The sequence below is a fragment of the Balaenoptera musculus genome, chromosome 2 (assembly GCF_009873245.2).
Source record: "Balaenoptera musculus isolate JJ_BM4_2016_0621 chromosome 2, mBalMus1.pri.v3, whole genome shotgun sequence".
In the NCBI taxonomy this organism is placed as follows: Eukaryota; Metazoa; Chordata; class Mammalia; order Artiodactyla; family Balaenopteridae; genus Balaenoptera; species Balaenoptera musculus.
Window position 1 is genome coordinate 82,350,735 of NC_045786.1, and position 13,852 is coordinate 82,364,586.

At 35.2% G+C, this 13,852-nt stretch overlaps 1 protein-coding gene across 1 annotated transcript in view; it reads right to left on the reverse strand.

Moving 5' to 3' along the window:
- Nucleotides 1–13,852, reverse strand: part of USP8 (ubiquitin specific peptidase 8) — a 59,090-nt gene that overhangs the window by 36,882 nt on the left and 8,356 nt on the right. The window contains exons 2-4 of the mRNA XM_036843187.1: nt 9,245–9,413; nt 5,392–5,536; nt 436–521 (exon numbers count right to left, since the gene is read on the reverse strand). Of these exons, the coding sequence (XP_036699082.1) occupies nt 436–521; nt 5,392–5,536; nt 9,245–9,348 (335 nt within the window). The 5' untranslated portion in view covers nt 9,349–9,413. The remainder of the gene's footprint in view (nt 1–435; nt 522–5,391; nt 5,537–9,244; nt 9,414–13,852) is intronic.

The following is a 13,852-nucleotide window of genomic DNA, read 5'->3' on the forward strand; positions in this document are numbered from 1 at the left end:
TTCTAATTATTTTATAAGCCTGGTAAGTCAGTCATGGCAAATACTAGAGTTAGATTTTTTTTTTAAATACGTAACTTCTGCAACCAGGCAAGTCAAAACTAACATTAAATACTTCATTCCCACAAGTCCAGTGTCCAGTAGCACATTATGACATGAAGCATATGAGAATATTATGTTTTTCTGAAGAATCCTGTCAGAAACTTAGAAAAAACTGGACCTGAGCTATAATCTAATAGACCAATGCTTATCTTACCAATGTATCAGTCTAAACATTTAAAAATTTTCAGTAAAGAACATTAATGGTAACACATGAATATAAGACTTCTTAGGAATTGGGATTAATATGCATGGTCATATATAAATGGACAAATTCTAAATATAATTTTAATCTTCTAAATTTACATTCTTTTAAAGATTTCATAATAGTGTCTGTACCTGAGTTTAAGGCTTTCGGAGAGTCTCTCAGCTTCTTCAATAGCTTTTTTGATGTTTGCAGGTCCAAGTATTGAATGAAAGTAGTCCTAAAATTATAGGAAAACCATCTTATACTGTTAGTACTAGCCACTGTACATAGCACTAATGCTAAAAACACAAAATTATGGTGTTCATATAAACAAAAGTTTAGATAAAAATATTATGACTGAATAAAATATTTCTTAAAACTTTTAACCTACAAAAGTGTACAACTTATTCTCCAATTGTTTCAAAAATATTTTTTAACAAAAAAAAAAAAAAACAAAACTTTTTTTCATACTATTAGTATGTTAAAAAAAAAAAAGCTGGTAGGTAATAATTTTACTTATTTGTGAGGCACCTTTATGAAGTGTAAATACTATTCTTATTGCTTTTGAATAAGTGCCAAAAAGCAAACCATATACGTTAGGAGCAAAATATATTTTCCTACTGTAAATATGTTACTTAGTTTTTTCTTTTAGTCTCAGAAGCAGTAAAGGAAATTCTGTATTGATCCACAGCATAGAATTTGTTTTGTTTTGCCTGTTTTAAACTGAGATGTTTCCTTCCACCTGTATTTTATAATACCTACCTACCTCCCAACTGGAGTCAAATAACTTTAGACATAAAACAAGTTTTACACTTGAGGAAACCTTGAGTAACCAAAAATCAAATGGTAGAAAATAAATCAATAGTATGATCTACGTTAAAACACACACATACACAAAAGGTTTAGCACATAATTTATTAACAAGCATAATGAATTGAAAAAAAATAAATCACTTCCCTAAGGGGTCACTCATTAGATCTTGCAATCAGAGATATTTCCAAATCAAGGCTGGTTTAACATGACAGTAGTGCAGTGAGACTCAGCTAACTGACTAGTGGATCTAACTTGCCGCAACTTATCACTATGACTTTGCAAATAGAGCCTACTAACACAGTTTATCACAAATGATACTGTAATCAGAAGTTATAAAAAGAAAGGCCAGGAGGCCAAAAATACCCATCTCTGGCTCTTTGAGAGGCAGTTATGAAGAGCTGGTAAGATAGGTCTGTTGATAACAGTTATCATATGCCTATCTATCTAGCCTAAAAGTAGATCGTGTTTTATTTGATTTTATTCTTCTAGATTAGAGATAAAATATATAAAAGGGCCATTCACTATGTAATTTTTAATAAAAGTATATAGTTTGTTCAATATTATATCAACTAAAAATTACAGTGGAAGCTGTAGTTACTTCCATTATCACAATGTCCTGACTTCTGATGCAATACTTTTTTAAGAGAAAACAGTATTAGCCATTACTGTAATATTTCTCTGATAAAAACAAAATACAAAGTAAAACCAAAAAACACTATGACTTTTTTTTTAATTAATTTTTATTGGAGTATGGTTGCTTTATATGACTTGTTTTATTAATTTTTTGACATGAACTCATTTAAAAGCCCAGCTTAACACTGTTAAAATGCTGAAAAAATCATGTTTGGGCATGTCTGGTACAAACTCCCAGAAGACACTCCCCTAATATTAATGAGGTTTCTTGTCAATAATTACCTCTCTCTGTGCTCTTAAAGGAACACAGTTGGAGTAAGTATAATTTTTTTCCAATTTTCAATAGTATTGACAATTGGCAGAATAAAAAAAAAAAAGTCCAATTCTTATACAACTAAAAACATTTGCTTCTTAGGTTTACTTAGTAGAACTTTCCTACTCCTGAACACACAAATTCAAGCAATTCTCATGATTTCCCAAACAAAATGGTTCACTACTAATAATATGTAGCATTAATTATCATGATTTCCATGGATATTTAAAAATATTCTAACTGTATCTAGACTTTGCTATACTAAGATTTTCAATATATTTGCCTTCCCCCCCTTTTCAAATAGCCCTGAAAAAATTGTTCATAAACTAATTTTTTTCAATGAGTAAACAATAATGTAATGTGTTTTCTACTAGTGAGCTTGCTAAATTAACAAGTTTTATCTAAATCTTAGTGTAAAACAAGTGAAAAATGTAAGTTTCTGAAGAAGGCTGGTCACATTACATCCTGTCGCTTCCTGATTTAAAGGGTAAAAACCAGAAAATATGTAGTTACTAAATTTAACACTTCACATACTTAAAATGCACTGGAGACGTTGAGCTAAATAAAATAAAACAAAAAACAGTTCTAAGACAGAAGCAGATGTGGTACCCTGGACAGAGCAAATGGAAACAGTCCCTTTACTAATATCAGGAACTGAACATCTACAGCATATGAAGTAACAGCCTGGGTTACTTGAGCCTTTGCAGGGAGCTTCCTAACCTGAAAAACTCCTGCCACTTTCAAATAGATACTGTCTTTGGAAATGCAATAGATACTCTGTGGAAATGGAAAAATTTCTTACTGATTAAAATTTACTCCCAACCTTCTCAAGTTTAAAAAAAAAAAAAAAAAAAAAGGTAGCTACAAAACCACTCCCAATCCTGCCAAAGAAAAAAGGTAACCAGTAAGTTAGAAAAGTAAAGCAAAAATTAAATAAGTATATAAAAAATTGGCCCTACCACAACAGACAAAAAAGGAAACACCAAAACTTCCGAAGATCTCCAAATTCGCAAATCTTTCAAAAATATTTATTTCAGTAAATACTTTTACACTTCTTTTTAAGCAGTATCTTTTTTTTTTTAAATTTCTGACAGGGTTCAGATTTATGTTTTAATAAATAAAATATACATTTACAATAGTAATAAGCAGAATAATTGCCACCAGTCATTTATTCATTCATTCACCCATCCAATATTTATAGAATACTTATAGTATGACAGGAACGAATACAAGACTTATCTTCGATTCTTATAGCAACCCACCAAGGAGGTCCTCTTTAGAGATGAATGTACTGGGGGGCTCAGGAAAGATGAAGTAAGAGAGCCCAAAGTGAGAGAGCACATTCCCAACCCAGGTCTACTCTACCCCAGTCTGTGATGTTTTTGTCATGCCACCAGGGTCTTCCGGCACTGGGTTTCTCTTTATCATCTCATAAATAAGCCAAACTTTTAGTTGTGGGTAGTCCTTCATATCCCATAGATCATGTATATAGCAGAGTAGCTTTTATTCAATTTTATGTTGGGCAGAAACAACATGACTCAAAGACTCTCTGAGTAAAACGACCATTACATCATTGTTGTTTTCTGAAACCTTCCAGTGGGGTTAGGAAAAATATCAGTGATGACAGAAAGTATTAAACACATGAACCGTATCCTGGCTCTAAGCAGTATCTTTTTAACAGATACTGTAAAAACCATCAAAGAGTGTGCAAGACAAGCCTCTGTCTCTATCTGCAGATAAGTATGTCCAAGAATGTTCCAAGGGCAGGACCAACCCAGCCATTTGTAGACAGGAAGATGAATCTCCAAATGCAAGGAGCTACCTTTCCAAAGCTACATCTAAAACCCCATAAAGATTATCAGCATAATTTTGCTGGTGAGAAGAAACACCAGCAATCATTTGTCACCATTAAATAAAACATTAAAGTTATCCCATAACCAACAACCAAAAGAAATTTTATTAGTCCCACTACTGTGGACAAAAAAAGGTTATTTCGAAGAATAAGAGAACTTTTTTTTTTTTCCACTTCTATAAGTCAATTTAAATGAGGCAGGAAGATCCCACATGCTGCGGGGCAACTAAGCCCGTGCGCAACAACTACTGAGCCTGCACTCTAGAGCCCGTGAGCCACAACTGCTGAGCCCACATGCCACAACTCCTGAGCCTGCACTCTAGAGCATGTGCTCCGCAACAAGAGAAGCCACCACAATGAGAAGCCCGCGCACTGCAACGAAGAGTAGCCCCTGCTCACCGCAACTAGAGAAAGCCCATGCACAGTAACGAAGACCCAACGCAGCCAAAAATAAATAAATAAAATAAACAAATTTAAAAAAAAATTTAAATGAGGCAAGACAATTCTGCCAAAAGTGAACTAAATAAAAATCTCAATATTAATTCAAGAATGGCTTGTCTTAGACTTCCCTGGCAGTCTAGTGGTTAAAACTCCATCCACACTTCCATCGCAGTGGGCATGGGTTTGATCCCTGGTCGGGGAACTAAGATCCCACATGCCACATGCCATGGCCAAAAAATGAAAGAATGGCTTGTCTACCAGGTAAGAAATCTATAAGCAGTATTTTGCTACTATTCTCTAGTAGCAAGATCATTCCTAGGTAAAGGTGGAACCACCAACACAATATTCTTACCATTTCTTTAACCCACTCTCTATTTTCTTCTTTTGTCTGTTTCTGGTGTAATAAAAATGCAACCATCTTCTCTAGCGACGGTTATACTAGTCATCAGTTCTCTTTACCCATTTACACCTCTCCCATCCTCCCTCCCTCCTCACGCTTCAGCAAATTGGAAGAAAGGCACCTGGCTCAAAAGATTAAAAGCAAAAAATAAATAAATAGATAAAAATGATTATCTAAATTAAATAGATTAATCAACATTAATTTTGCAAACTTGAGATCTTTAATATGGCTATAATGTCAATTAAATACAAAAAGCTGTCACATAAAAACAAGTGACTAAACCTTGACCCTTGAAAAAGTACAACTATAGTCATATTTTTCTTATTGAATGCATGAGTAAACTGAATCCTTCTATTTGACCTGGCAGTGATTTATTACAACAGAAGACTAATCATGAGTCTGTATGTTGCTATAAACCTGTACTAATCCAAAGCAAATTAAGTACGTGTATATAGTGTGAGTGTATCCATACATATACACATATATTGCAAATAATGAAACAAAATCTTTAGTTTGCTTTTTCTATCTGCAGAAGAGTTTGAACTTGCTGCTACATAATATCTAAATTTCAGTATTAGTTAAAAATTTTAGAGGAGATCAATAGCTCCACTGTGTAAAAATAACTTAGCAAATAAAAACATAGAAATAAAAGGTACCTGCTGTTGCTTGAAATCAGGCCTCTTTTTGATAAGATTATAAACAGTCACATATTTCATATATAGCACATAGGCCCTTTCCTCATCACGATCTAATCTGCTTTCTTCTGCAGTCTTGAAGATCTTCAGGGCACTCTGTACATAACTTAAAATTAGAGAAAAAGTAATTAAAACACTTGACATCTGGGGGAAAAAAGTCATGTATAAAGTCCACAGAGAATCTCAATAAAATACATATCATAATTTAGGTTGCACTACTTCAGAATTATACAAAGTTAGATATAAGTTTGGATGCAACATGAAAATTCCCCTTATACTACAATTAAATACTTATGTTTCATTAATAGTTGTTTGTATGTCACCAAACTGTTCAGAATGCATTCTAAATCCAGTTTTAAAAGATTTGCTACAATAGATAATCCTGAGGCAAATGGTCCTCCAGCATCCATATAATAGTCATACTCTATAATTAAAGAACATAGCTGCATACTACTTGTACTGAAGTAGGGGAGCTAAAATATTTATTATTTTAATGTTAAAACAAATACTTTTCAATTCTTCTGACTCCTTTCTAAACATGATGTAAAATTTTCCCCACCTAAAAACTCAAGAAACTAGGGACAGGAAAGGGGACATGAGCTCAATCTTTTAGAGTTTTCTACACAATGGCTGAACTGCACTCTGATTTACTGGCCCTGAAAAGAAAAGAGATTTAAAGTCTAAAAACATGTCATCTTAAAATTCCACTTCAGTAAAATAATTTGAGGGGTCTACAGCATTCATTTATTTTTTCTTTAAATAAATTTATTTATTTATTTATTTATTTATTTATGGCTGCATTGGGTCTTCATTGCTGCACGTGGGCTTTTCTTTAGTTGCAGAGAGCGTGGGCTACTCTTTGTTGCAGTGCGTTGGCTTCTCATTGTGGTGGCTTCTCTTGTTGTGGAGCACGGGCTCTAGGTGCGTGAGCTTCAGTAGTTGCGGCACGTGGGCTCAGTAGTTGTGGTTCGCAGGCTTTAGAGCGCGGGCTCAGTAGTTGTGGCTCGCAGGCTCAGTAGTTGTGGTGCACGGGCTTAGTTGCCCCACGGCATGTGGAATCTTTCTGGACCAGGGCTCGAACCCATGTCCCCTGCATTGGCAGGCAGATTCTTAACCACTGAGCCACCAGGGAAGTCCACTACGGCATTCATTCTAAGGACATTTTCCTGGTTTAACAGTCTTCAGAAAGCAAATTAATAAAACAGACATTTCTGCAAGAGGAATTCATTTACTTAGGACTAAAGTTTTGGGAACTAAGTTGTAGTGCCAATGCTGATATACAATATGCTTTATCAATAACTTATTTCTACAAATCAGTTCATCTTGTTTTCTATATTTTTCAAACTGTGCTCTACGATTGAGACATGGATTAGTGATGAAGTTGGTCAGGCCAAGGAACTAGAACACCACACAAAGGAACAGGGCCAAACTGGTCTTTAAGACCAAAGATGGTCCTACACAAGGACAATTTCAGTCAGTGTGCATGCCCTGCTAAGCATGGCATCAAAGTCCCAGGATAGAGGTAAATCAAACCAAAGCCAGTAAGAAGATTCTCTAAGAGTTTAGGAGTGGGTACAACAGTCCTTAGGTTTTTCCAAATTTCTTTCATTATGATGCATGTATATCTCATGGGCCCATACGTAGCAGACCCAGCTGAGATGGCTGCAATGCCACTGTGAGCCCAGTGAACCAGCCAAATATCCTAAAAGGATTCTAGCATTCTCTAGAATAGTGCTACATGTTGTGGTGCTACACTTAGGCCAACATACCACTTCCTGTGGGATCAGGGTAGTCCTAGAGCTAAACCAGACATTACTAAAACAGATTTATCTGTTTTAGGATTAGATGAAGCTCTCTGAGAAAGCTTCAAGGCGGTTTTACCCTTCTCACTATTTCCTATTTGAAAATCATTCAATGTGAGTTAAACAGCGCTACTTTCTCTATCACCCCATCAACATTACCAACTAAGCTCAAGAAGTAGGCCAATCCCTCTCTTATTCTTCCTATCCCTTCCCCACCCAAAGATCTTTTTAAAAGCCCATTTTACACTTAGTAGTGTTTAAGAATATTAGTTCATTCTGGGATTTTCCTTCCTGACCTTCTTTAAAGTTCTTACTACTCTCCTGTCTTCATCCTTAATGTTTTATTTCCTTCCCATCTTGTTTATTTCCTCTAGAAAATGACTCATAAAGATGTTCCTGTGAAAACACAGGTTTAAGATGCCTCTTTACAGGTTCATTTGGGATCATACATATAATTTTTTAGAGCCTCACATTTATCTCCAGCCAAAGAACACCTGTTTTCCCCGATTCCTAAAATCTGCTTACCTCAAGTGTAGGTTGTAAGGCTGGCTAGACCCACCTTTCTTTCTGAAACTCTTACTCCCAGCTCTGTAATAATATAGTTATATATCTCTAAGTCTTCTCCTTTGTTGGTCAAAATAAATTCAGAGGAAAAGTTCCCCTATTGTCTCCTATCCCTCCTTAACAGAGATAAAACTATCAACAAGTTAACAATTTTAGTGATATCCCATTTTTAGCAAAGTAACTTCCAGTAAATATCAAAATAGCTGGACCTCTCCATCTCTATTATATTTTATCTCAGGACAAATTCTGCAACTGTTATCAGGAAAGTATCATCTCTAGCCTCTGCCTCCTCAACATGTAGTCTACCCCAACATAGATAGACTACATGCCCTCAAAAATAAAAATACATAAAATAAATCATTAGGGGACTTTCCTGGTGGTGCAGAGACTCCACGCTCCCAATGCAGAGGGCCTAGGTTCGATCCCTGGTTAGGGAACTAGATTCCACACGCATGTCACAACAAAGCTCCCACGTGCCGCGACTATGACCCGGCACAGCCAAATAAATAAATAATAAAACAAACAAACAAGACTTTAAAAAAGAAAGAGGATATATAAGAATCCGCCTGCCACTGCAGGGGACATGGGTTTGATCTCTGGTCCGGGAAGACGCCACATGCCGTGGAGCAACGAAGCCCATGCGCCACAACTACTGAGCCTGCACTCTAGAGCCCGTGAGCCACAACTACTGAGCCCGTGTGGCGCAACTACTGAAGACCGTGTGCCTAGAGCCTGTGCTCCACAACAAGTGCACCACAACAAAGAGTAGCCCCCATTCGTCGCAACTAGAGAAAGCCTGTGTGCAGCAATGAAGACCCAATGCACCCATAAATAAATAAAGTAAATTAAAAAAAAATCATTAGGTTAAAAGTTCATGTCAAATTGGTAAAAATTAAATACTTTGCTGAATACGGCATAAAAAATACATATCTCTTCTTTTTTAATCAAAGACTATGCTAGAACCAGATCTTATATGTGAAATACACAAGGATAAAAATGATCTTTAATTAAGAAGTACTTTTACACTGTTTTAGGAAAAGACATTAACTGTGGCTGAATGAGTTTTGTAGAATCCTTGCAGTCTTCACCTCTTAAACTTATGATGTAACATACTGTCCAGAAAACAGATAATATGCTTATTAGCAGAATATATATGTATTCTGCCAAGATAAAATTAAGAACTTCTCTAACTCATTTAATAAAATGGAAATGAACTAAAAGTTAACAGCTATCCCCCACTTTACACCATTTTGCTTTTACAGAACACCTAACTAAGCACCTTTTTCACTAATCAAAAGAAATCCAGAGGCGATTTTTGCTTTCATGAAAAAAGTTAATTGTTTCCTCACTTTATGCCATTTTGGCCTACAAAAGGCTTCATAGGAACACTCTACTTTTGAATAGCGGGGGATACCTGTATATGACTCAAATTAGCAAAGTATACATACTTCCTAGTGCTTATTTTCTCTGGTTTAACTTCTGTCTTCTTATTGAGGTCTTTTAGTGAAGAACTGAGGTAGAGTTCTTTAGGAACTGAAGCCACAGCAGGCATGATGAATAATCCTTACTTCTCCACTTTCACAATGGATAGTGTACTTCATTAAAAGTAGTTCTTTTCTGAAACAAAATGAGCACAAATAATCTCATTAGTTTTCCTCATTAACAATAAAACAAGTGAGCAGTTTAAAAAACAAACAAACCTCCTAAGCTGTGTCCTTTGCTAACAGAGTTAATTTTCAATTATCTTGAATATTTATTTTCAGAGTTCAATATACAGGGTATCAATAAACAATTTACTTTCCCCTCCAAATTTTCATTAACTAAATGAATTACTGTTTGTATCATTTTGCATTAAGTATTAGGAATCTTTCCTGTCAAAGGAACAGAATAATAAAAGCTTTTATATTTTTCCTCTGTTAAATCTGCATTAACGTATAGTTTACAAATAGAAGGAAGTTTCATTTAGAAATATTTCTTCCTCATCAGTTTACAAAAGGAAACAAGTTGGGGGGAGGGGTAGCCAGGGCACATTATATGAAGCTGGGGATGCATGAACATGTTTCTGGTAGAATACACCCAAATACTTTGGTTTACTTTGAAAAGGTCTTTGATGTTTCATGACATTCTTTGTTTCCTCATCTGCTCTGGTAAATTCTGACTAGGAGGATGGAGGTAGTAAACAAAATGAAGAAGAAAGGCTAGGTATGTAACAATTAAGTTGTGTGTGTGTGTGTACCTGTGCAGGGATGCATATAGATGGGGCAGATCAGGGGAGCACACTAAATGGGAATCTTGGCAAGATCATAAGTGTCACCAAATGAAAACTTCAGGAACCCAAGTAAATTTATACAAGGTCTTCAGTTGTAAAGAACTAATTACAATTTGAATAAATAGCTGCATTAATACATTTAAGAGATTACAACTTTTTTTCATACAGCCACTATGGAAAACAGTATGGCGGTTCCTCAGAAAACTAAAAATAGAATTACCGTATGATCCAGCAATCCCACTCCTGGGAATATACCCGGACAAAACTATAATTCAAAAAGAAACATACACCCCTATGTTCATAGTAGCACTATTCACAAGAGCCAAAACATGGAAACAACCTAAATGTCCATCGACAGATGAATGGATAAAGATGTGGTAACATATATACAACGGAATACTCAGGCATAAAAAAGAACAAAGTGATGCCATTTGCAGCAACATAGATGCAACTAGAGATTATCATACTAAGTGAATTAAGTCAGAAAGAGAAAGACAAATACCATATAATATCACTTATATGTGGAATCTAAAATATGGCACAAAGGAACCTATCAACAAAACAGAAACAGACTCACAGACATAGAGAACAGACTTGTGGTTGCCAAGGGGGAGTGGGGGAGGGAGAGGGATGGACTAGGAATTTGGGGCTGGCGGATGCAAACTAGTATATTTTGAATGGATAATAACAAGGCCCTAATGTATAGCACAGGGAACTATATTCAATATCTTGTGATAAACCATAATGGAAAAGAATATAAAAAAAGAATGTATGTATGCGTAAAATTGAGTCACTTTGCTGTACAGCAGAGACTGGCACAACACTGTAAATCAACTATACTTCAATTTAAAGAAAAGAGAGATTACAAATTTTTTTCTATCACTTATTTCCACTACCTTAATGCTCTTCATTCTATCAGTTCACTATTATTAGACGAATGGACATCAATGAACATTGAATCCTAAGATGCTGAGTAAGGTACACAACTTTAGGGGCGAAAAGGCTTCTGTTCACCTATGTGAAACTCCAAAAGCACCCCAATTTGCTTTGATTCTTGTCACATTTTATAAATATTTTATAAATAAATATTAATACTTTCTCATTTCTTGATTAGGTATATAATTCATCAACAATGCACCACCAAAACAGCTAAGAGCATCCATTAAAGAATATGATAGGGATCCCTTGGATTTCCTCATACTTATACAGACAACAGTATTGAGTGTCTTACCTTGTAAAAAAACATTATGTTACATGTTAAAGACACAAAGGGTACATAAGACGTGGTCCCTGACCTTCCAGGATAAAGTTTAACAAGAGAACATTCCCTACTCCCCCATGCTCACCACCTCCTCAACCCCTCCTTATCCCCCTAAAGCTGAGTGAAAAAGCAGGAATACATATAACGTGACACCATTTGTAAGAAGTTTTAAAACAAACTAAACTGAGCAATATATTGCTTAAGGATACAAATCAGATAAATTTATAAAGGCAGGAAATGGTAAATATAGAATTCTATTTCTGGAGAGGCAGAAGATACAATAAGGGAGGCACACACAAAGAGCTTCAGCGATATGTAAGGTTTTTTTTATTTCTCAAGTTGGGTGGTATGTTCACAGATGCTCACAGATGACTGTTTTGTTTTATGTATTTATTTAAGTATAATTGATGTACAACATTACATGTTACAGGTGTACAATATAGTGATTCACAATTTTTAAAGGTTATATTCCATTTATAGTTATTACAAAATATTGGCTATATTCCCTGTTGTACAATATATCCTTGTAGCTTATTTTACATATAATAGTTTGTACAGATGCTCATTTTATTATCAGGCTTTTATAACATAAAATAATATGTAATGTACGTAATGTATTTCATTAAAAAATTTTAAAGAAAGCAATTATATTATATAACAATGCAAATATGAATAAAAATATCCAATTGTCTACAAATATGAAAAGAATACCCAGACAGATATAACAGTTAGGAAGTTATGGTTGAAACAAGCAAACGTAAAATATGTTTTTAAATACTCATTTAAAAAAAAAACAGATTTGGAATATTGTAAGAGCCTGGTATATATAACCTTGTTGAGCACAGCTTCCATACAGTGGTGTGAGTGGAAGCAAGAGCACAAGCATTAAGGAATAAAGAAATGGAAGTAGACTGTAGACAACTTAAAAAAAAAATTGGTAATGAAAAAGAAAATGATGGGATAGAGTGGTGCTTCAGGAACATGATTTCTACTGAAACATAAGAAGCAACAGTTGAGAAATAATACTTTTGACTAAGAGAAAGTACAGTAAGGCCAAGAAACTAACTTTTCAGGAAGGTGCTTAAGGAAACTTGAGGCCTTAGTGATGCCACAACCGACACCATGGTGGCAGAGGGCAGGGGATGTTGGAGCTTGGACTATTAAGGAGGGCTAAAGGACAGTAAGATAACAGTAACAAGAGTTAACCCTGACTTTTCTGCCCCCACGTAGCTCAGCTAGGATCTTAAGCTTACTCAACCACGAAAAGCCAACATATGCTCCCCTGATATAGGCTAGCTCTTGAAATGTAATTTCCAAAAAGCCCAATGATTTTTTACTGGCAACACTAAATGTACTAAGATAAGGATTAACGCCAGAGTTAGGCAGAGTGACCTCGTACCAGTCTGACAGTATCTGTTTTTCCTACTCTATCCTTTACCTGCATCTTAAGTATTAGTGGTCTAACCACAGGACATATATTCAAAAAGTCAGGTAGAGTCTATTTTGTTGATTCATGACAATTAGGTTTCTTGGTTGGGAAAAGAAAGCTATTTATTTGAACCCTCTAAAATGAAGGTCTAGAATATGTCTCAATCAAATCTTTTTCTCATCATTACCTTTAAAGCTTGGATCTTTAAAAGACAAAAGGATATTAATACTATATATGCTACCTAGGCAACTTAAAATAATAAAATCATTAGCTATTTCAAAGTTAAATTCCATTAGAACATTCACAGGCATCCTACTGTACAGAAGACATTGTGCTCCCAGGAACTCAAAAATTAGATGTGATCCATTTCCTCACAAAGTTTAAAAAACTAATGTGAAAGAGAAAGTTGTAAGCAGTGTTAATACAACATGTATTATATCAAACTATAAACAGTTACAAATAATGTACAATAAGAAAATTAACAAGATCAAGTATGACTAGAGGGATCTTGGGAGGCATCATGGAAGAGACAGCATTTCTGTGAGTCTTGGTGAGAGAAGGCTTTTGGTAGAGATGAGAAAGAGTACGAGGAAAAAGTCAAAAAAGTAAAGAACATCTTTAGGAACTAGCTAGTATACAGAATGAACAAGGATTTGCTAGGCAGTAAGGCCTGAAAAATAGTCTAGGAACAGATAAATGGAAGGCCGTGAATGTCACATTAAAGCATTTACTTTGTTTTCTAAAGGTAACAGAGAGCCAGAGCAGGATTCTAAGAACAGAGTTATATGATCTAAACTAACAGTACAAGGTTAGGCTTTAAAAGACTGGAGATAAGGAAGACATTAGTTACCCATAATAATGATCCTAAGGAAAGATGACGAAGGTCAGAACTAGGGCAGTAGAGATGGAATGGAGGAGGCAGACAGATACTAGAGACACTGCAAAGGTAGAATGACAGGACTCCGACTTAGTGACAACCGATCAGACACACCGATGGAAACTACAGGGATAAGATTATGATGACAACAAAGTTTCTAATGAGGGTTTCCAGGAAAAAGATTGTGCTTTTTTAAAGTTACTTTTTCTGTCCTTATTTG